The sequence below is a fragment of the Oncorhynchus clarkii genome, chromosome 17, assembly GCF_045791955.1.
Source record: "Oncorhynchus clarkii lewisi isolate Uvic-CL-2024 chromosome 17, UVic_Ocla_1.0, whole genome shotgun sequence".
Classification (NCBI taxonomy): domain Eukaryota; kingdom Metazoa; phylum Chordata; class Actinopteri; order Salmoniformes; family Salmonidae; genus Oncorhynchus; species Oncorhynchus clarkii.
The window spans coordinates 63,097,846-63,122,663 of NC_092163.1; the positions used below are offsets into that span (position 1 = coordinate 63,097,846).

The 24,818-nt window shown below is 43.0% G+C and overlaps 1 protein-coding gene across 1 annotated transcript; it reads left to right on the forward strand.

Annotated features, from left to right (window-relative positions):
• The first annotated feature begins 617 nt into the window (after positions 1-617).
• LOC139371245 (transcription initiation factor TFIID subunit 4-like) lies at positions 618-14,389 on the forward strand. Its single transcript, XM_071111469.1, is given in 17 exon segments — positions 618-1,048; positions 1,157-1,170; positions 1,172-1,958; positions 3,719-3,873; positions 3,958-4,077; positions 6,084-6,197; positions 6,451-6,573; positions 8,800-8,889; positions 9,003-9,197; positions 10,920-11,055; positions 11,146-11,266; positions 11,373-11,542; positions 11,654-11,784; positions 11,873-11,998; positions 12,154-12,210; positions 12,326-12,445; positions 12,775-14,389. Coding segments are annotated over 17 exon segments (2,853 nt in total). The 5' UTR covers positions 618-822; the 3' UTR covers positions 12,943-14,389.
• Positions 14,390-24,818: the final 10,429 nt, after the last annotated feature.

Sequence of the window (24,818 nt, forward strand, 5' to 3'; positions counted from 1 at the left end):
GTTAATAAGTGTAATTTTGAAAAATACTACTAGGCAGCTGTGTCTGGGAAACCAACCCTTTTAGGGCATGGGCTAAGGTTTCTAGGCAATGATGGCACAGATAAATAGCCTTCAACATATTGTCATAGTCTTATTTTTTTGTTTTAATTGTATATATATATATATTTTTACATTTAGGCCACGAGATATGCACCGCAAAAATGATATATAGGCATACACACGCCTAACAATATGAATTTCCTATCAAAAACAACAAATTCTCAAGTTTGATCATTTTATCAATTCCATAAATGTATTTCACACACAACCCAACTTTTCCTGTGTTGACACTCCCCATGTGGTTTTGACAGTATGCAAAAACTGTATTGTAAGAGGCGTGGCCAAACGAATTTCTACAGTGACGTTCCAAACTAGCTGAACAAAAACAGCGTAGCCATCTTGAAGCCCCAGAGCAAAGGACCCAGATGCACTCCACCTGGGAATTTGTCTAAATGTAGGGTTAAAATTCTGTCGCTACCCATAATTTCATCATCGAATATATAGCATTGAGTTATTCCAGAATCAGTTGGTTAGAATATGATCGCAAATATGCGTCATACAACATGTACTATCGAGTTGATTTTCTCCCCAAAAGCTCTTGTTATTCAGCGTTGTTTCAGCCCTTACATCCTCCGTAATGTCAGTCAGTAGCCATTTGTCCCGCCCTTTATCACCGGGAAACGACCAATCACCGCACTTTGGAATCTCTGTGGGGTGACGTTGCATGTATTCAGCGCATGCGCGCGTTACTTTCGACGCTCCATAGCTTGCAGCAGTGCGAAGATGGCGGCAGGCTCCGATTTGCTAGATGAGGTTTTCTTTAACGCTGAGGTGGACGAGAAAGTAGTTCGTGATCTTGTGGGGTCTCTTGAGTCCGAGTTTTCGGGTCACGAGAGCCCTGAGGCAAGTAGCCAGACAGTCGCTAAACACATGGCCAGTTCCGGGACAGGGTTTAATGCTAATGTCCAGCAGAACAAACGGGGACTTGCTCAAGAGGTTGCAAAAGCAGGTATGCTGTGGTAACGTTGTTTTGCTTGTTGTTTCAAGTGTAAACGAAAGCAAACACTAGTTTATTTGTTCACCCCCTTCTCTCACCCTTGTTTCCGCTCCACAACAGGGGCTGGAGTGCAAAGGGGGTGTCATTATTAGTAATACGTGGTCCCAGGGTTCAGCTATGGATGCCTCATCAAGTGAGTCGGACTCATCGGCACGACACGGCCAAGGAAAGACCGTTGCTGTCAGTGCCAGTATAATAACTCCTCTCCCAAACCACGGGGGGAAAGTAGCCTCTTCCGCAACTCAAACTTTGAATGGAGGCAGTTTAATGAACTGTCACAATTCAGGAAGCGCTGTCTCTCTCACTGGGACACCGCTGTCAAGTAGTTGCACGAGTAGCGGCAATGCCTCCGTAGCTGTCACAGTTGTCAACAACGGGCCGGGGTTGTCAAAAGGACATGCGAGCGCAGTAATGCCACCTTCATTGAACACCACTATCACCCAGACATCATTCGTGAACTCTCAGAATGTTGTCACCTCGTCTCACGCTGCGAGTCTGGGCACTGGATCTGCCATATCACATATTGTGAGGCCATCTATGCAAACTGCGGGATCGGGTACAGCGAATGGTCCTAATGCGGGATTGCCTTTCGATTGCCTGAACAATGGTCAGTCGCCCACGTCTGTGGCTGTCAGTGCGGGGTCGCACATGATCATGGCAGAGGCGCCCAAAACAAGCATACAGACTGCTTCATGTGCTGTAACGAACCCGTCGTTCCAGAGCGCACCGAGGGCTTCCACTCCGGTGACAGTGGCTGCGAGCCCGGGAGGGAGCCGTTCTATCGCGCAACAGGTGTTGGCGCCTCGGCACCCCCAGACATCCCCGAACCAGCCCAACGTTCAGAACATCCAGCTTCCCCCAGGTACGTTTGTCTCTCTTTGAAATTAAATAGTTACAAAAACGTAATATACGAAAACATAATATTGTTCCTATTTATAATTTTATGCCTACACATTGTTTTAAAGACAGTCAAATAGAAGTATATTGCAGACTTGGTGTTGTAATAGTGTACTTGCTGCTTCATTGATTATTCTCTGATGATGTTGACCCGTCAATCAAAGGGAAAAAAACTTACTGGTTGTTCATTGCTTCATCATTTGCACAGAACATCCCAAACTTTCCCTGCTGATCTGTCTTGGTTGTTCATTGAATTGATGTAGAGTGCCCTGTCGTGCCTCTCAAACGCTCTCCTGTTGTGTCTGTGCTGCGCTGTTCTCTGCCTGTGCACTGTTAACACTCCTGTCAACTCATGTTAACACTCAGGAAATGGAAATTGATGTATGACAAGTAGATAATCAAATACTCAGATCTTTTCAATATATTTTCTCTTATCCCTATGATTTATTTATTCTATCATGTAACATTTAGCCTACACAGTAAAAAGTTTGATCACTCATAAACACCAACAGATATAAGGGAAGGCAGACAGGGATATGGCATGTGTAAGTATAGCATACAGTTCTGGCCTGGTAAGAGTACTACTACTGTATTACCTGTATGCTGTATGATGATGACGACCACCACCAGAAGTGGAGACTGTTGCTGCCCTATGTGCCAGCCTGTCTAAGAAGTGTGTGTATAATGTCCTGTCCTCTGTGAGCTCTCTGTGAATACAGGACCAGCTTTGCCTGTAATGCAGCCAGTCTTTTTCTTGAGACCCTTCTTGTAGCGTAGTCAGTGTTGATCCCCCTGTGGCGAGGCACGGTGTCCCAATCAAATCAAATCAAATTTATTTATATAGCCCTTCGTACATCAGCTGATATCTCAAAGTGCTGTACAGAAACCCAGCCTAAAACCCCAAACAGCAAGCAATGCAGGTGTAGAAGCACGGTGGCTAGGAAAAACTCCCTAGAAAGGCCAAAACCTAGGAAGAAACCTAGAGAGGAATCAGGCTATGTGGGGTGGCCAGTCCTCTTCTGGCTGTGCCGGGTGGAGATTATAACAGAACATGGCCAAGATGTTCAAATGTTCATAAATGACCAGCATGGTCGAATAATATTAAGGCAGAACAGTTGAAACTGGAGCAGCAGCACAGCCAGGTGGACTGGGGACAGCAAGGAGTCATCATGTCAGGTAGTCCTGGGGCATGGTCCTAGGGCTCAGGTCCTCCGAGAGAGAGAAGGAGAGAATTAGAGAACGCACACCTAGATTCACACAGGACACCGAATAGGACAGGAGAAGTACTCCAGATATAACAAACTGACCCTAGCCCCCTGACACATAAACTACTACTGCAGCATAAATACTGGAGGCTGAGACAGGAGGGGCCAATGCATTGCCATGTAGATTACAGCGCGACTCGTTTACACTGCCGCTTCGGTCTGTATGGAACTCTACCGCCTTGTCTTGCCTTGCTTCTTTAGGAAGACTGATTTGCATGAAATGGCACAGTGTTTATGGCCCTTATCCAGCGCTCTTATCTCTCAGCTAAATGTTAGCAGATGTGGGAGGATCGGAGCTGAACAGCCTCCAAGTACTACCTGTTCTACAGAATCCCTCTTCTGTTGATGTAGAGGAGTGTTGTTACAAATGTATTACAGTGTTACAAAGTGTTGTAAAGGGAATCTAACATGGTGACAGGACGGTTACGGGATGTCGAATGATCTTTTCTCTTTCCCACAGGTATGGTCCTGGTGCGCAGTGAGAGTGGGCAGCTGTTGATGATCCACCAGCAGACCCTGGCTCAGATGCAGTCCCAGTCCCAATCCCAGGGAGTCATGGCCCCCCGCCCAGCCACCCCCACCAGCACTCCTCCTTTCCAGATCACCTCAGTCCAGGTTTGTTCAATAGACAATATCATCTCATGCACAGCTACCCCCAAAAGTACTCTCCAGATCAGACTGTCTTCCTCTTTTCCTCAGGCTCCTGGAACGCCCATCCTCACTAGGCAGGTGACTCCCACCACTATCATCAAGCAGGGCTCACCTGTGCCAACCTCTGCTCCTGTCACCACCACACTCCAGAGGCCTCCTGTCCTACAGGTACAGTGGGGGACTACAGCAGAGCAGGAGAGATGTAGTAGTATACACACAGTAGGTTATATTATACAGTAGGGCCTTAGCAGAAAGCAGAAACGGCACCAGTCATGTGAAACTTGCTTTTTTAAAATTCTCTCGAGGGCCTCTTCTGTAACGTAGGCATCACTTTGGAGCTTGAATCCCCTTTTGTGTATGAAAGTGCTTTCCTGGTGTGTCAGTTTAGTGTGTGTGTATGTGTGTTTTCTGTGCATCTACTATGAGTGCAAGGCTGCAGGCTCTCACACACTCATTATCACAGCCAGTGGTTTCAGTGAATGCCTGATTTGTCCCGGGCCAACAGTTTCTGACTCCTTTTCAGTTCTCTCAGATCTTGTATGCACTGGGTCCTTTTTTAAAGGGATCTGAAGAGTGTTTGTTGTCGGCCAGTGATGTGTGTGGAGCCCCATGCTATAGCTCTCCTCCCCTTTAACTTCTTTGGGACTGGGGGGCAGTATTGAGTAGCTTGGATAAAAAGGTGCCCAGAGTAAACTGCCTGCTACTCAGGCCCAAAAGCTAGAATATGCATATAATTTGTATATTTGGATAGAAACACTCTGAAGTTTCTAAAACTGCTTGAAAGATGTCTGTGCGTATAACAGAACTCATATGGCAGGCAAAAACCGGATAAAAAAATCCAACCAGGAAGTCTGAGGTTTGTAGTTTTTCAAGTCATTGCCTATCAAACATAGTGTCTATGGGGTCATATTGCACTTCCTAAGGCTTCCACTAGATGTCAACAGTCTTTAGAACCTTGTTTGAGGCTTCTACTGTGAAGGAGGAGAGAATGAGAGCTGATTGAGCCAGAGGTCTGGCAGAGTGCCATGAACTGATTATGCGCACCCCCGTGAGCGGTAGCTGCGTTCCATTGCATTTCTAAAGACAAAGGAATTCTCCGGTTGGAACATTATTGAAGATTTATGTTAAAAACATCCTAAATATTGATTCTATACATCGTTTGACATGTTTCTACGAACTGTAATATAACTTTTTTTAAATTTCGTCTGAACAAGTGATCGCGCATTATGCATTTGGATTATTGGTCTAAATGCGCGAACAAAAGGAAGGTATTTGGACATAAATGATGGACTTTATTGAACATAACAAACATTTATTGTGGAACTGGGATTCCTGGGAGTGCATTCCAATCAAGATCATCAAAGGTAAGTGAATATTTATAACGCTATTTCTGACTTTTCTGACACCTCTCCTTCTTTGGAAAATGGCTGGATGTTTTTCTGTGACTAGCACTGACCTAACATAATCGCAAGGTGTGCTTTCGCCGTAAAGCCATTTTGAAATCTGACACAGCGGTTGCATTAAGGAGAAGTTTATCTATATTCCATGCATAACATTTGTATCTTTTATCAATGTTTATTATGAGTATTTCTGTAATTTGATGTGGCTCTCTGCACTTTCACCGGATGTTTGTTTGAGACGATGCATTTCTGATCATAACACACCAATTTCAAATGTGGTTTTTGGACATAAAGATCAAAACACACATTTATTGTGTAACATGAAGTCCTGTGAGTGCCATCTGATGAAGATCATCAAAGGTTAGTGATTAATTTAATCGCTATTTCTGATTTTTGTGAGCCCTCTCCTTGGCTGGAAAATGGCTGTATGGTTTTCTGTGACTAGGTGCTGACCTAACATAATCGTTTGGTAGGCTTTACGGCGAAAGCACATTTGAAATCGGCACTGTGGCTGGATTTACAAGAAGTTTATCTTTAAAATTATGTAAAATACTTGTATGTTTGAGAAACTTTATTAATGGGATTTCTGTTGTTTTGATTTTGGCGCCCTGCAATTTCACTGGCTGTTGGCGAGGTGGGACGATACTGTCCCATATATCCCAGAGAAGTCAATGCGGTGTCTCCTCAAAGCTCACTATTTTGGTCATACATTTGATCTACTTTATGGTGCATTGAATATAACAACCTGGATGATGTGTGTATTTCCCCCCCCAGAGTCCCATGATCGTGGTAGGGGCTGCTGCAGGCACTTCTATGGGGACAGCGCTACCAGGGGCCACCCAGAGGACCGTCACCGCATCACCCGGGACCACTGTCACCTTGGCAACGGTGCGGAACTAGGTTCCACCCACCCCCATTGGTCAGGGCTAGGTCCTCTGTTCAGGGAATGCTCCTTTGCTAGACCATAGCTGTATTTCTAGTGCTTTTATGGTCTCTGGTAAACACAATACAAATACTGCAAATTTAGAAGGATATGATAGAAGGATATGATGGCTTTTGATGACGCAAGAGCCCATGATGGTTCCTCAAATAAGGAGCTTGACTTTGTTTCTAAGGCTGCCCCTCGTTTGTTTTGCTGTAGGAGACGATGGAGAATGTGAAGAAATGCAAGAACTTCCTGTCTACATTAATCAAGCTGGCGTCCAGCGGGAAGCAGTCCTCAGAGACTGCCGCCAACGTTAAAGACCTGGTCAAAGATCTCCTGGTGAGTGACCACACCAGGGCTGCAGGAAAACATGTGGCGAGGCGGCATTTGCCACCGCACTTTTCAATCAGTAATTTAGTTTAATAAAATATATTGATGCAAAGTGTTAAGTGCTGTTTTTTGGACGGTTTTGCCTCATGAGTTTACAACTCGCACACAATTTCTCTGGTCTTCACATCGGAATGCTGCTTCAGACTCTTAATGTGTCTTGACCAATCAGATTCAAGTAAATTGCAGGTCGCATGGTCTGGGCACAAAGCTTAAGGTGTTATCTCAACTTATCCAGTATTTATTTAGCAAGTGTGATAACACATCACTCCCGTCAGACACAAGCAAAAACTCTGTGGGGCGGCAGGTAGTCTAGTGGTTAGAGCGTTGGACTAGTAACAGGAAGGTTGCAAGATTGAATCCCGGAGCTGACAAGGTAAAAATCTGTTGTTCTGCCCCTGAACAAGGCAGTTAACCCACTGTTCCTAGGCTGTCATTGTAAATAAAAAAATTGTTCTTAACTCACTTGCCTAGTTAAATAAAGGTCAAATTTTAAATAAATAAATAAAAGCAAAAACTCTTCCATAAATGTAGTAGCCTATACACCTAAACATTAGCCATCTGACATGCGGTATTGTATGGAAACAACACTATTTTTTAGTCTGATCAACTGTAGGCTACTAACAACAGCAACTGTCTACTATGCGCCCTGTCCCTCTGGCCAGGGTAAACAAAGTGGTAACGTTGTGTATTTGTAGCCCATTTTGTTTGTGAGAAATTGTGAATCGGATCAAATTTTGTTTATATACTGAACAAAAATATAAACGCAACATGTAAAGTGTTTGTCCTATGTTTCATGAAGTGAAAAAAAAAGATCCCAGAAATGTTCCATACGCACAAAAAGCTTATTTCTCTCAAATCTTGGGCACACGTTTACATGGCTGTTAGTGAGCATTTATCCTACCAAGATAATCCATTCACCTGACAGGTGTGACATATAAAGAAGCTGATTAAACAGTATGATCATTACACAGGTGCACCCTGTGCAGGGGACAACAAAAAAATCTGGAGTTTTGTCACACAACACAATGCCACAGTCTCAAGTTTTGAGAGAGCGTGCAATTGGCATGTTGACTGCAGTAATGTCGACCAGAGCTGTTTCCAGATCATGTTCATGTTAATTTCTCTACCATAAGCTGCCTCCAACGTCGTTTTAGAGAACTTGGCAGTACGTCAAACCGGCCTCACAACTGCAGACCACGTGTAACAGCCAGCCCAGGACCTCCACATCTAGCTTCTTCACCTGCGGGATCGTCTGAGGCCAGCCACCTGAACAGCTGATGAAACTGAGGACTATTTCTGTCTGTAATAAAGCCCTTTTGTGGGGAAAAACTCATTCTGATTGGCTGGGCCTGGCTCCCCAGTAGGTTGGCATATGCCCTCAGGCCCACCCATGTCTGTGCCCCTGCCCAGTCATGTGAAATCCATAGATTAGGGCCTAATGAATGTATTTCAATTGACTTATTTCCTTATATGAATTATAACTCAGTGAAATTGTTGCATGTTGCATTTTTATATTTTTGTTCAGTATATTAGAACTTGGGCTGACTAGTTTACCTAGACTTTTTCAATCCAAAATTATTAACTGGAATGAATCAATAAACACAATAGCTCACAGACTGAATACATATTTAATTAGGCTTGCAGTTGCGTAGGGCAGGACTACATGATGCAAACCTGCATAAAGCAAACTCAGCCCTGTGTGTTGTATTGTCCAAATAGGTTGCTTTCCAAGAGGTGTCTGAATAGGAAACCCCCCTAGTCCTTTAAAATATAGTTCTTATGAACAAGTACAAGGTTGCTGCAGTTTGACAGAGTTTTCATCCTCCCCAAGGCCAGGAGATTTTTTTTTAAACCATGTGACTTGATTTAGAAAAACTCTGGTCCCATCATAGCCCATATTAAATATTTTAATGACAAATTAATCACATTATACCGTATAAGGTATAGAGTTTTACCGGGTTAGGTTACCAGAAAACTACAGGGCACAGAATTGTTTTTGCCACACCACTGGGTGGTGCCACTTCTAGACCAGACACACCACTGATGGGATCAGGGTAGAGATCAGGACTGTTGGTGTCAGCTGCTGAGAGTATCACAATAGACAGGGATTGCAATCTGATGATTAACATTTTGCATATTTCTTTGGAACTGATGGTCTGTTCTCATTTCCAACAGGAAGGGAAGATTGAAGTTGAGGACTTCACCAACAGGTTATACAGAGAGCTCAACTCCTCACCTCAGCCTTACCTCGTGCCTTTCCTCAAGGTAAGGAATCCTCCTACCCAGTCTTCAGCACCCACCCACCAGTTTGCTTACCCACCAAACTATTCTGCCAAATGATCAAATTATCTCTGCCTTTCTGTCTGTCTGTCCTCCAGAGGAGCCTTCCTGCTCTGCGGCAGCTCACCCCAGACTCAGCAGCCTTCATCCAGCACAGTGGGCTCCAGCAGCAGGTCTCTGCCACCACCCCTACCACTGTGGTACTGGACAGCCCAGCCCTGCGCCCTGCAGCCCCAACCATCAGACCACACCTCCAGCCTGTCATCAGCAAACAGGGGCTGACTACCCCAATGGTACTATACCACCATATTGCTATTAATAGTGATAGATTATAATCACATCTCATTGTTTACTCTTATTAAAATCGTTAGTATTAGAAGTACACTACATGAACAAAAGTATGTTGAACATCTCATTCCAAAATAATGGGCAATAATATGGAGGTGTGCCTCACTTTGTTGCTATAACAGGGAAGGCTTTCCACTAACGTTGGAACATTGCTGCGGGGACTTGCTTCCATTCAGCCACGAGCACGAGTGAGGTTGGGAACTGATGTTGGGCGATTAGGCCTGGTTCGCAGTCGGCATTCCAATTCATCCCAAAATTGTTTGATGGAGTTGAGGTCAGGGCTCTGTGCAGGGCAGTCAAGTTGTTCCGAAACCATCTTGACAAACCATTTCTGTATTGACCTCACTTTGTGCACAGGGACATTATCATGCTGAAACTGGAAAGGTCCTTCCCCAAACTGTTTGCCACAAAGTTGAATCGTCTAGAATGTCATTGTATGCTGTAGCGTTAAGATTTCCCTTCACTGCATCGCAGTGCTTGAGGCGTCACTACAAACCTGGGTTCGATCCCATCTGTGTCACAGCCGGCCGTGACTGGGAAACCCATGAGGCGATGCACAATTGGCCCAGCGTCGTCCGGGTTAGGGGAGGGTTTGGCCGGCCGGGATTTCCTTGTCCCATTGCGCTGACTCCAGTTGCCAGCTGGACGGTGTTTCTACCAACACATTGGTGCGGCTGGCTTCCGAGTTAAGTGAGCAGTGAGTCAAGAAGCAGTGCGGCTTGGCAGGGTCGTGTTTCGGAGGACGCATGGCTCTCGACCTTCATAGGGTTGTTGCAGTGATAGGACAAGACTGTAACTACCAATTGGATATCACGAAAAAGGGGTAAAAATTACAACAAACAAAAAATAGTTTCCTTCACTGGAACTAAGGGGCCTAGCCCGAACCATGAAAAAGAGCCTCAAACCATTATTCCTCCACCACCAAACTTTACAGTTGGCACTGCATTGGAGCAGGTAGCGTTCTCCTGGCATCCGCCAAACCCAGATTTGTCCGTCGGACTACCAGATGGTGAAACATGATTCACCACTCCAGAGAACGCGTTTCCACTGCTCCTGAGTCCAAACGCGGCAAGCTTTACATCACTCCAGCTGAAGCTTGGCATTGCACATGGTGATCTTAGGCTTGTGTGCGGCTGCTCGGGCATGGAAACCCATTTCATGAAGCTCCCGTTGAACAGTAATTGTGCTGATGTTGCTTCCAGAGGCAGTTTGGAACTCTGTAGTGAATGTTACAACCAAAGACAGACGATTTTTATGTGCTTCAGCACTCGGCGGTATCGTTCTGTGAGATTGTGTGGCTTAGCACTTCGCAGCTGAGCCGTTGTTGCTCCTAGACGTTTCCACTTTACAATAACAGCACTTACAGTTGACCAGGGAAGCTAGAGCAGGGCTGAAATTTGACAACTGACTTGTTGGAAAGGTGGCATCCTATGATGTTGCCACATTGAAAGTCACTGAGCTCTTCAGTAAGGCCATTCTACTGCCAATGTTTACTATGGAGATTGCATCCGTGTGCTCGGTTTTATACACCTGTCAGCAGCGGGTGTGGCTGAAATAATTGTTTGAAGGCGTTGTCCATATACTTTGTGTATATATAGTGTAAATGAAAGGATTTCCCACCTACATCTTTCCAACTGCCCCATTGACCCCTAACCTTGAACCATCAGGTGCTCCAGCCTCGGCAGCAGGGGGCAATGGTAAGGCCTCTTCAGATGACCCCCATGGTGACCCTCAGAGGTCCGCCCCCCCACAGTCACATCATGCTGGGACAGCCACAGGTGCAGCTCAAACAGCTACAGACAGGTGAGTGGCGGAGGAGACCATGTAATACAAAAAGAGAAACCAAGAAATCACATCTGTCTAATCTCTTTCTCACTCCTGTCTATCTCCCAGTCCCTGTAGTGAATCCTGGAGTGTTGACTGGATCTAAGTCGTCTCCTGTTGCTGCCTCTCTGGCCACTGTAGTTCAGAAGAACAAGCTGAAGGAAGCTGGGGGCACGTTCAGGTCAGCTATGTATGTCCCATCCACAAACCAGTAGGAGGACAATTATCACAACTAAAATGAAAGATTGAAAAGTTCTGTAGCTGTTGCCTGGCTGACTGGGTTTTTTTGTGTCCAGGGATGACGATGACATCAATGATGTGGCATCTATGGCTGGGGTTAACCTGTCTGAGGAGAGTGCCCGTATCCTGGCAACCAACTCCGAGCTGGTGGGAGCGGTGACACGGTCCTGTAAGGACGAGGCCTTCCTCCATACCGCCACACTGACCAGTAGAATACTGGAAATAGGTGAGACTAACACACACACACACACACACACACACACACACACACTTACACACACTGAAAATGCACCTTTGAGCTTAGGTTTCACTGACTGCAAGTGTTTCCCCTCTTCAGGTAAGAAGTTTGGTGTGAGTGATCTGGGGCCGGAGGTAGTGAACTACGTGTCCCACGCCTCCCAGACCAGGCTGCAGAACCTGTTGGAGAAAGTCTCTGAGGTGGCCCAGCAGAGGAACATCAACTTCAAGGTCTGTACAGATTTGTGCTTTATTTGCATCTTTAGCATGTGTTCCTATGGTCTGGTACTTGATGGTGAATTAATGTATGTGTTGATAGGAGGACAGTCGGTACGAGCAGACGAGCGACATGCGAGCCCAGATCAAGTTCTTTGAGCAGCTGGATCAGATGGAGAAACAGAGGAAAGAGGAGCAGGAGAGAGAGATTCTGATGAAGGCAGCAAAGGTACTGAAGCTGTTTCAGCACAGACACATTCCACTATCACTCCTATTATATTAGACTTTTAGGGCCACTAATGGTGAGAGGGTGGACATTAATTACTTTATTCTGGAGACCCAGTTAACACATTCCGATCTGTTTTCTGATGGGTGTCCTTTCAGTCTCGTTCTCGTCAAGAAGACCCTGAGCAGCTGCGGTTGAAACAGAAGGCCAAAGAGGTAAGAGGGATGGATAGGCTTGAGAATTTGGCATAATAAAATATGTGTCACCGAAGTGTCCATAGTAGGGGTGTGTTTGTGTAGGCCTATCTCGTGTATATGTGTTTGTCTCCAGATGCAGCAGCAGGAGCTGTTTCAGTTGAGACAGAAGGAAGCTAACCTGACGGCGCTGGCAGCCATCGGCCCCAGGAAGAAGAGGAAAATGGAGGCTGCAGCCGCTGCAGCTGGAGCTGAGGTAACATGATCTCCACCTTCTCTTAAAGTGTGGTTGTGGGCTGTTTCTTCATGTAGTCAAATCGCAATCTTCTCTGTCTCCTTTTTTATTTGTCTTTTGCCCTCAAACTCCCCCTCAACTCTGCCACTTCTTCACTCTGTTTGTGGGCTGTTTCTTCATGTAGTCAAATCGCAATCAAATAGTCAAATCGCAATCTTCTGTCTCCTTTTTTATTTGTCTTTTGCCCTCAAACTCCTCCTCAACTATCTGCCACTTTCTCACTCTCTGCCACTTCCAAACTCCCTCTTGTTCTCTCTGACTGTCACTCTCCCTCCCCATCTCTCTCTCAGGGCTCAGGGTCCAGTCCCGCTGCGTCTGGTAGTGGTAGTTCAGGAGCATCCAGACAGTTTATCCGCCAGCGCATCACTCGTGTCAACCTCAGGGACCTGCTCTTCTGTTTGGAGAATGAGAGAGACACCAGTCATTCCCATCTCCTCTACAAAGGCTTCCTCAAATAGACACCCAGAGAGCCAGTCCAGAGAGCTGTCACCCTAACCTTCACTAAAGCAACTCCCTCAAATAGGGCTGTACCCTAGAATTGGATAAAGAGGACAGCAATACAACGATGTCAAGATTCTCCAGGCCACAGTGAATGGAGCTACCTAAAGTGACTGGAACGCTTGTCTCCCCTGTATACTCTGGTTGTCCTTTCGCTCTTCATCTGGTTCTAGGCCTGACTGCTCCCTCAACACTCCTCCACCTTCCATCAGAGCAATCCTGGAACGTTCACATTTTCTACTGTTTTTATTTCCTTTTTATTGACTTTGTTTTAGAATCCCCTTTTAATGAAACTGTAAATAAATTAATACATTATTATACATTTTACTTGGAAGGCCGTTTTGTAGTGTGCAAACCGATTCTACAAAATAGTCAATTTATTTTATAATTCTGTTTATATGAAAAAATATATTTTTAATAATTAATCATCAGTGTTTCTAGCGATTGTTAAGAACAATTATCCTCATTTTGTTTTTGGTATTCTATTGGCCTCTGAATTAGTTTGAACACTTCTGATTTCTTCTTGCCTTCCTGACAAAAGAAGCCATATATTTTAATATGATGTTGAACAGCAAAGCAATTCATCTAGTGATTCATTCTGAAATCTGAAGCAGTCAATGTGTCTTTAGTTTCTCTGTTTGAGCTTGTCTTGAATTCAATGACTTGTATTTATATTCTGTAATCAGATCAAACACGTTTTTCTTTTCAGTCTCCATTTGTGTTTTTGAGATCACATCTCCTGTTTCTGCATGAGATAAGGTGTGAAAATGTGTATTTTAGAAAGAATGAGTTGATAGTCTCTACAATTGTATTCTAATGATTTAATATTTGTTTTATGCATTTTTGGGTCATTTAGGTATTTGCAATGATGAATTATTGGATTTCAACAATAGTAAAAACTATTTTAAAATAGACAAACTCAAAGGCCCCTTTGTCACCACAAAACAACTGTGCATATGCATGTAGGAAAGTTTCATTTTTATTAGTTTTATTGGACTGCATGTATTCTACCATTTCTCAAATAACTTTATTCTTATATTCTAACCCTAGACTTGATGATATTCTGATGTATGAATGGTGATGTTATTATTTTTTAAAGCTGTCCTATCTGTTCAATAATCTGTGCTTCTGTTCTGATGCCCCATTGGACAGCCCTGGCTAGAACTCAGTGGTATATTTTCCTGATCACTTAGATTTTAGATGAAGATTTTTCAGTACCTGTTACTTTCCATATTTGTCTCTTACAGAGAAATCAAAGTAAGGGGGAAGCATTGCATGTCTCCCTTATTTCTTGTACATTTTGCACAGACACTTGTTCATATGTAAATATTTTACCTAAAGTTTTTTAACTGCAAGGGTTTTGTATAGGATTGAAAGATAATAAACTCCTTCATTAAAAGTGCAAAATATTTTGCCATATTTTCATATTCATGCACTAGAGGACAATGCTACACCACTGACATTCATGTTCAGTTTATGAAATACAATTATTATTTGGTTATTGCAGATATTGGATGAACAGTGTTGTAGTTTTACAAGGTCAATATACTGTACAGACTTTCCATGTAGCTCATTTTAATTTAGGTGGTCCTAATCTTCAGGTTGAACCAATAGGATTGAGACATTTTCACATTCTCCTGACCCATTTCCTGTCTGCTGGCATCTATAAAACCAACATCTGTCATCATCAATATCTGTCCGCCAGCTCAACAGAACAGACAGACACAGCAGCATATCAGTCTGTCCTTCTGTTCTGTGTCGGTTCGGCTCGGTTCAGACATCCACTATTATTAAAAGACAGGAATGAGCTGCATAGTGTGCCTGACGTATTGGAAACAGATGCTACATCAGATGCCAAGTAACATTCACCACAACTGGGGGATTGAAACAATTACACCATTCGGAGTGTCTGTTGGGACATAGGCCTGATGTTACACTGATTGTGACCAGCTTCAACATGCATGCAGAACAATTCATATAATGGACAGCTGCAGCTTTCAATACTGATTAATTATATTTCCACTCTGTTCAATGGTCATGCTGTTCATTTCCACAAGATGGCAGTAGTAACTTGCGCTATTGACAGGTGTATGTTTTCAGGTAACCTCAGCAGAGCAGGATCTGCTCAATGTGGATTTCATTATAAATTGTACGCTGCATGGCTGTGACTTGATTTATCCCTTTATCACTGAACTGTTTACTCAGTTCAATCTCCAATCTAAGACAGCCAGAGGGTGAGGTCAGTGCTCAGTGTCTGTGACCTATAAAGCATAATCTCATGGATGCTGTTGCTGAGCATATTCCTGAACAACACACCTCTTTTCATTGAATAGTGATGATCTTATACAGTGTCAATAACTTACACAAGTATGTGGCACTCCCCCAAGTGAGCAGAGCACTCAATGCTGGGATGAGAGTCAGTGTTGGTTGCTTCCTTGGTGCCAGACAGACAGGGCATCTGAGTACAGCTCTGGTGTTTCAGGCTCACCTGCCCTTTGTGCTTCGGCCCAATCCAATATTTTCCCTGGTAATTCCCTTCTACTGCACAACATGGCTGCTCTTTCAGAGTTAAGTCCACATAATCTCCCACTTGAGTGCCAGAAACAGAACGGGGACTGTAGTTGCCTAGCGACATCTCAGTGAGTGCACCTGGAGGTGGTGGGTAAATACCCTGAGCCTTCAAGGGGGTAGAAGTGACATCACTGCTTCCTGTGATGTGTCATAGAACATGTTTGTTTATGACCTCTCATTTGTTAAAGGGAAACTGCACCCGCTGTCGTGACGTGACTTTCATTAACGTGATGACTGTTATTTATCGAAACAACTAACCATGTTTAATTGTTACACAATTAAATTAATCATGTAACAATTAACTCATTAGGAATTTGAGGCACCACAGAAGAAGTTGTTTATAGAGTTACCATCTCCCGAATTAAACTCTAAAATATATATACAGTGCCTTGCGAAAGTATTCGCCCCCCTTGAACTTTGCGACCTTTTGCCACATTTCAGGCTTCAAACATAAAGATATAAAACTGTATTTTTTTGTGAAGAATCAACAACAAGTGGGACACAATCATGAAGTGGAACGACATTTATTGGATATTTCAAACTTTTTTAACAAATAAAAAACTGAAAAATTGGGCGTGCAAAATTATTCAGCCCCCTTAAGTTAATACTTTGTAGCGCCACCTTTTGCTGCGATTATAGCTGTAAGTCGCTTGGGGTATGTCTCTATCAGTTTTGCACATCGAGAGACTGAAATGTTTTCCCATTCCTCCTTGCAAAACAGCTCGTGCTCAGTGAGGTTGGATGGAGAGCATTTGTGAACAGCAGTTTTCAGTTCTTTCCACAGATTCTCGATTGGATTCAGGTCTGGACTTGGACTTGGCCATTCTAACACCTGGATATGTTTATTTTTTAACCATTCCATTGTAGCATTGTCCATTGTTCCATTTTGCTTTATGTTTTGGATCATTGTCTTGTTGGAAGACAAATCTCCGTCCCAGTCTCAGGTCTTTTGCAGACCATCAGGTTTTCTTCCAGAATGGTCCTGTATTTGGCTCCATTCATCTTCCCATCAATTTTAACCATCTTCCCTGTCCCTGCTGAAGAAAAGCAGTGCCAAACCATGATGCTGCCACCACCATGTTTGACAGTGGGGATGGTGTGTTCAGGGTGATGCGCTGTGTTGCTTTTACGCCAAACATAACGTTTTGCATTGTTGCCAAAAAGTTCAATTTTGGTTTCATCTGACCAGAGCACCTTCTTCCACATGTTTGGTGTGTCTCCCAGGTGGCTTGTGGCAAACTTGAAACAACACTTTTTATGGATATCTTTAAGAAATGGCTTTCTTCTTGCCACTCTTCCATAAAGGCCAGATTTGTGCAATATACGACTGATTGTTGTCCTATGGACAGAGTCTCCCACCTCAGCTGTAGATCTCTGCAGTTCATCCAGAGTGATCATGGGCCTCTTGGCTGCATCTCTGATCAGTCTGAAAGTTTAGAGGGACGGCCAGGTCTTGGTAGATTTGCAGTGGTCTGATACTCCTTCCATTTCAATATTATCGCTTGCACAGTGCTCCTTGGGATGTTTAAAGCTTGGGAAATATTTTTGTATCCAAATCCGGCTTTAAACTTCTTCACAACAGTATCTCGGACCTGCCTGGTGTGTTCCTTGTTCTTCATGATGCTCTCTGCGCTTTTAACGGACCTCTGAGACTATCACAGTGCAGGTGCATTTATACGGAGACTTGATTACACACAGGTGGATTGTATTTATCATCATTAGTCATTTAGGTCAACATTGGATCATTCAGAGATCCTCACTGAACTTCTGGAGAGAGTTTGCTGCACTGAAAGTAAAGGGGCTGAATAATTTTGCACGCCCAATATTTCAGTTTTTGATTTGTTAAAAAAGTTTGAAATATCCAATAAATGTCGTTCCACTTCATGATTGTGTCCCACTTGTTGTTGATTCTTCACAAAAAAAATACAGTTTTATATCTTTATGTTTGAAGCCTGAAATGTGGCAAAAGGTCGCAAAGTTCAAGGGGGCGAATACTTTCGCAAGGCACTGTAAGTTATATATCGATAAAAGTCACTTAATCATTACCTCATATCAGTCTCATTCTGAACGTTACATACTCCTTGGATCCGTAAGAACCCCAGCTTTACTTATGATTCAGCACTACACAAAATGATTGTATTTATTTACTAGCTAACAAAATAATAACACAGAATAACATAAACACTTAACACATGAGAAAAAGTCCCTAGTGGACTAACAACAGCATGACTGCTTGGTTACCACAAAAGACAGGGGTAGATAGGGAGAGGCAAAGAGAGAGTCAAACTTTCGTTGATACATGTGGAAACTACCCTCAAAGTAATAATTTACTCTGCAAATGAATCACCGCCTGTTTGGGTAAGAGATCATGAATGTAAACTCAGCAAACTCACTGTCAACTGAATTTATTTTCAGCAAACATGTGTAAATATTTGTATGAACATAACAAGATTCAACAACTGAGACATAAACTGAACAAGTTCCATAGACATGTGACTAACATAAATTGAATAATATGTCCCTGAAAAAAGGGGATGTCAAAATAAAAAGTAACAGTCAGTATCTGGTGTGGCCACTAGCTGCATTAAGTACTGCAGTGCATCTCCTCCTCATGGACTGCACCAGATTTGCCAATTCTTGCTGTGAGATGATACCCCACTCTTCCACCAAGGCTCCTGCAAGTTCCCGGACATTTCTGGGGGGGAACGGCCCTAGCCCTCACCCTTCGATCCAACAGGTCCCAGATGTGCTCAATGGGATTGAGATCTGGGATCTTCGCTGGCCATTGCAGAACACTGACATTCCTGTCTTGCAGGAAATCACGCACAGAACGAGCAGTATGGCTGGTGGCATTGTCATGCTGGAGGGTCATGTCAGGATGAGCCTGCAGGAAGGGTACCACATGAGGGAGGAGGATGTCTTCCCTGTAACGCACAGTGTTGAGATTGCCTGCAATGACAAGTGCAGGCCGATGATGCTGTGACACACCGCCCCAAACCATGACGGACCCTCCACCTCCAAACGATCCCACTCCAGAGTACAGGCCTCGGTGTAACGTTCATTCCTTTGACGATAAACGCGACCATCACCCCTAGGTGAGACAAAACCGCAACTCGTCAGTGAAGAGCACTTTTTGCCAGTCCTGTCTGGTCCAGCGACGGTGAGTTTGTGCCCATTGGCGACATTGTTGCCGGTGATGTCTGGTGAGGACCTGCCTTACAACAGGCTTACAAGCCCCCAGTCCAGCCTCTCTCAGCCTATTGAGGACAGTCTGAGCACTGATGGAGGGATTGTGTGTTCCTGGTGTAACTCAGGCAGTTTTAGTTGCCATCCTGTGGTGTTCGGAGGTACGGATCCTGTGCAGGTGTTGTTACACATGGTCTGCCACAGCGAGGGCGATCAGCCGTCCTGTCTTCCTGTAGCACTGTCTTAGGCGTCTCACAGTATGGACATTGCAATTTATTGCCCTGGCCACATCTTCAGTCCTCATTCCTCCTTGCAGCATGCTGAAGGCACGTTCACGCAAATGAGCAGGGATCCTGGGCATCTTCTTTTGGTGTTTTTCAGAGTCAGTAGAAAAGCCTCTTTAGTGTCCTAAGTTTTCATAACTGTGACCTTAATTGCCTACCGTTTGTAAGCTGTTAGTGTCTTAATGACCGTTTCATAAGGGTTTATTAATTGAACAAGCATGGGAAACAGTGTTAAAACCCTTTACAATGAATATCTGTGAAGTTATTTGAATTTTTATGAATTATCTTTAAAAGACAGGGTCCTGAAAAAGGGACGTTTCTTTTTTTGCAGAGTTTATTTACGTATAGATATCTTTGTTCGTCATCTCTCTGTTGAAACCAGTCAATCATTCTATGGGGAAGTTGTAGGGTCCCGCTTCGGTGAAAGGCTCTGATTTTCCACCAGAGGTCACAATGTCCTTCTTCTTAGTTGTCTTGGTCTTGTACTGGAGTGTTCAAATAGAACAGATACACAGTGATTGTCTGAGATGGGATTTTCTCCTTCCCACCTCGTGTCTTTAGTCAATGTTCTAGGACCACTTTTATATGTCCAGCTGCAGACTGGCAATGTTAGGGTCTAGTCTTTATCTTCTAGTGTTGAGAGTTTCAGGGTTTCCAACCATTTTAATATGTGGACCACGGTCTCACGTCTTCTGCTATGGTGTGTTAAATCTTAGCGAGTCCTTTTAAGCACTCTGGTCGGAAAGGGCAGTTCCATCACACTGACACACTATTCTGACCTAATTCGGAGTGTGGCTACTTAATGTGCAAAGGACGTGAAAAAACATTATCTCATTAGAAAACCAAAATCACATTCCTATCTTAACAAAAATAGTTTAATCCTTGTATTATTGTATTAACATCATATTGGATGGAAACTTGACAGCCAAAGGGGGTTTCCTTCCTCAGTTACAGTATTTGGTTCATAAAGTTTTTAATAACATCACAAGATGACAAGCAATATGACATGATTATTCTATAGATCCCCACGGACCATTCCTAACATTCCTATCTTAGAAATATTGTTCCAGTATTCACCTTTTCAGTGTTATTGTTTTGGCAGCAAAAGTCTCTTCATACTGAACAGCAGGAGGGAAATTCCCCTTCTCCCTAATTTATGACAGAGTGATAAGGTGTCAAAACATGATCTGAGTTCTACATCTTTTATTACTTTGTGAAACTCAAAGCAAAACAAAACAATAAAGAACAAACAAACCGTGACGACAAATGCTGTGCTAACAGGCAACTAAACATAAATAATATCCCATAACCCACAGGCGGAAAAAATTCTACTTAAGTATGATCCCCAATTAGAGACAACGATTGCCAGCTGCCTCTAATTGGGAATCATACACAAACCCCAACATAGAAAATAAAACCTAGAACCACATAGAAAATATAAACTAGACTAAATTCCCAAGTCACGCCCTGACCTACTCTACCATAGAAAATACAGGCTTTCTATGGTCAGGACGTGACAACAACTGACTAGGTCTTCTTCCTCCTTTATGATGTATTGGTGATTTCACAATTTAATGTGCATTCCACCATCTACTATGCGGGATGTAAATAGGATTCCCCCAAAAAACTGAACTAAAATATTTTTTTTTCTGTTAAAATAAATAAAACAAATCTGATCCCTACACAGGCTCAAGGGGAACCTGGAACCTGGTCTTCTGGCGCCAGTACCCCTTGCAAGTCTTCCAATGTAAAATCCTTGATTCCCAAAAACGTTCCTGCTGCAGCCACAATAATGTCTAGTTTCTTCGACTTCTTTGAGACTTGTGCTGTACAGTATATATAACTGTGGCAATGAACGCAACAAAATCCACCTTTTTAACACACAGGCCAAATGTGAGTTGGCTTGGGAGTGTGATTTAATGTGGGTATTTTGTGGGTGTGTCCTTGCCTCCACCAAGACAAACACATCTGTCAGAACCTTGCCCACACAGCTGTTTCCCCCACTCCATCACAACAAACAAACCTCCTGCAGGTTGAGTTCAATAACTACAGGCATATGTATGGTAAGATGCCAGAGGAGGCTTTGAATAGGTTAGTAGCCTACAGAGTAATATTAGAATAATGCAATTGCTAAATTTATAACATATTCTTAACTAAGTGTTTTGATAACTTTAAAATATAGTAACAGGTCCATGTAGAATAAATAACCCTTTACATAATATCATAGAAGCAGTGTTATGTAATATAACAATTTGCAGCTTTCACCTTTCATTGTCATTCCCAAGCGATACAGATACTATTGGTATTTTGTCTGGTGGTAATGGGACTGGTGTACACTGGCAAACATGTCAGAGTGGTCATACCTTCCTGTGTGGTGTCCCGTATACAACAGGAGTTCCCTCATCCTGTTGAACAGTACACTGGGTTTCTCCCTCCCAATATTGACTGATACCATTCAATTCAAGTGTCTAGTAAAAAATGTATGCCAAGTGCCAGATCTCTCTCCATTTAGACACATCAGTGTCAAGCACCTCTGTCAGTCTGGACTTCATCACATCATCTTGCATGTCTCCAACTGCTGGCTCCATACATGTTTCTGTAAACACATACACACATAGTGATGGTTCTATTACCAATGGCAGTTAGGATAGGTCATATCTGACACAAACAGTTACTATGTTGAAGCTTGTACAGGACAGATAAAAACCTACCCAATTATGGTCTCCCCATCAAACGACAGAGGCTGGAGTCTGGGAAAAGCCTATCCAGTCATCTCCATCTGCACAAATAGGCAGAGTTGAGGCAGAGTCATCAGTGACACATGGAATGAAAAGGGTGTTGCAAATACTGGACATTTCTGCTGCACTGTATTCTTAGTAATCACCTTCAGTCCCACATTGTGGATGTGTTAAGTGCCAGGTCTCTCTCCATTCAGAGACGTCAGTATCAAGCCTGTCTGCCGGTCAGGACTCCATCACTACATCTTGCTAGTCTCCAAGTGGTGGCTCCATAGATGCATCTGTGAAATCATTCTGTACACAGTCACTGTTCTATTACCAATGGCAGTTCGGATTAGTGATATCTGACAAACAAACATATACTAAGTTTTAACAGGTCAGACTAAACCTACTTAATTCAGGTCTCCCCATCAACATCCCAATGGTCATTAGGTAGGTTTAGTGAGCAGGCAAGAGGTGAGGTTGGAGATAAGGTCTTTGCCAGTGGCCCATTGTAGTTCAGTAGTGAGTCCAAAGTCAGAACCTTTGTACTTTAGCAATAGCTGGTGGTGAAAGGAAGAGGTCAAGCCAAAGAACCTTCCCGTTGTTACCTATTCAGATAGACGTGCTCTTGAAGGGCCATGATGGTTAAAAGTTAACAACGGTTCAAATGAAGAAGAGGCTCATTCCCAGAGGACCAGAGGTCAGGTTCATATGAGTTTTTACAGTTTGAATGAATAAGTCAAAGATCATGTCCTCCATCTCCATGAAGAGGAAGAACACCTATCCCTTATTTGCAACAACTTATTTCTCCTATTTACTTTCATGATTTTCATTGTTCCAGAGTGGGTTAACTTTGACTTTAGGGTCGTTGAGTATTTGGGTCAAGTGGAGTAGTGTGCTCCACCCTGGAAATGCTATAATAAGCCCAGTGTTTGGCACTGGAATGGGTTCATAACCGCAGCTGAACCTGTGAAGTCTTGACTGGGATTAATAGCTTGTTGCCCTCTTTAATGTGTCTCATTCAGACTAGCCCGCTGCTGCAGGCCACACACACATGCACGCGTGCATGCACAAACACGCATACACTCAGTGGCGACCGTCATTCAGGGCAGGTGGGGCAGAGCCTGTTTGGGCTTGCCTGTTTTGCATATTATTTTGGCATTAATACACGTCCCATATCAGTTTGTAACAATGTAAAAAATTCTATATTTCATTGAGTTAATAAAGCCGCATACAAACATGGTCTCCTTTTTGTTTTCGTGAGTAAGGCAGCTCCAAAATGGTGGTAGGGGCAAGTCAGCAGAAAATATGGAGCATTGCGCCGTGATTGGCTCAGTGTTCTGTCACTCATGGGGACTTTACGTCACTGCCAAGTGTAAGAGGAGACATTGTCAATCTTCCAGAGGCCCATCCTCAGTAGAACACACACAGATGAGCATTCTAACAACACCTTATTCTGTTGCATAAAACAACCATTTGATGCAATAACAGCATTATAACATAATCTTGTCATTTCTGTTCTGACATTCCCCTATTTTGAGAGTCCTCTCAACTTAATAGAAAATTTCACGATTTAAAAACATTCATTCACATGTAGAAAATGCATACATTTTTCATAAACTAAGAAGCATAAAAGCAATAACTTATTGTATGGATTCATGCATAGGCTGCTATAGCACTGGCTCAGCCTCGTCCCAAGAAACTTTGCACTGCCTCCCATTTCAACCTCTAGCATTCTAGCAATTTGACTGGGGAGGTCATGATACACAGTCACCTGCACAAATCCATGAAGAAAAACCAAAGATGCACACAGTTCATGAGATTCAAAGCTATATCTTCATAGACAGTGCATGCAACAATGGAGTTTAACTTCTCTAGGGTAGGGGGCAGCATTTGGAAATTTGGATGAAAACCATGCCCAAATTAATCTGCCTTCTACTCAGGCCCAGAAGATGGGATATTCATATAATTAGTAGATTTGTATAGACAACACTCTAAAGTTTCCAAAACTGTTAAAATAATGTCGGTGAGTATAACAGATCTCATTTGACTGGCGAAAACCTGAGAAAAATCCATTCAGGAAGTAGGGTTTTTGTTGTTGTTGTAGTTTTCTATTCAATGCCATTACAGGGTCCATTGACTTAGGACACAAATTGCATTTCCTATGCCTTCCACTAGATGTTAACAGTCTTTAGAAATTGTGTCAGGCTTGTATTCTGAAAAATGAGGGAGTAAGAGCAGTCTGAATGAGTGGACCCTGCCGTGTCACAGAGCTTTTTCATGCGCGCGACCGAGAGAGTGCCTTTCTTTTTTACCTTTTATATTGACGACGTTATTGTCCGGTTTAAATATTATCGATTATTTAGGCTAAAAACGGATATAAGGAGAGACTTTATCGAACAAAAGGAACATTTATTGAATAAATGAATGTCGTCTGAGTGCAAACATATGAAGATCATTAAAGGTATGTGATTAATTTTATCTCTATTTCTGACTTGTGTAACTCTTCTACTTGGCTGGTTACTGTTTGTAATGATTTGTCTTCTGGGCTATGTTCTCAAATAATTGTAAGGTATGCTTTCGCCGTAAAGCATTTTTGAAATCTGACACCATGGTTGGATTCACAAGAAGTTAATCTTTAAACCAATGTAAAATAGTTCTATCTTTTCTGAATTTTTATAATGAGTATTTCTGTATTTTAATTTGGCGCTCTGCAATCTCACTGGATGTTGGCCAGGTGGGACGCTAGCGTCCCATATACCCTAGAGAGGTTAATAAAATAAGTTTTAGCTATCTATCACACTCCAATGGATCAGCATGGTGGAAATAACTATTTCCATCCCAGAAACTAAAATTAGGACATCTTGTTGGACAAATCCAGGTAGTGACTCCTGGTTTAAGTAAAATGTATTCCTTGGTGCCTAATGAACATGACCCAAGACAAGTATCATGATTCCACTACTTATAAGGCAACTCCTATAGTCTCTATGTGCCATTAACACCATACCTGCTATAGTTCCTGAGCATTATCACTATCATCAAAAACATAATTTGGTAATGGAAATGAGATTAGGA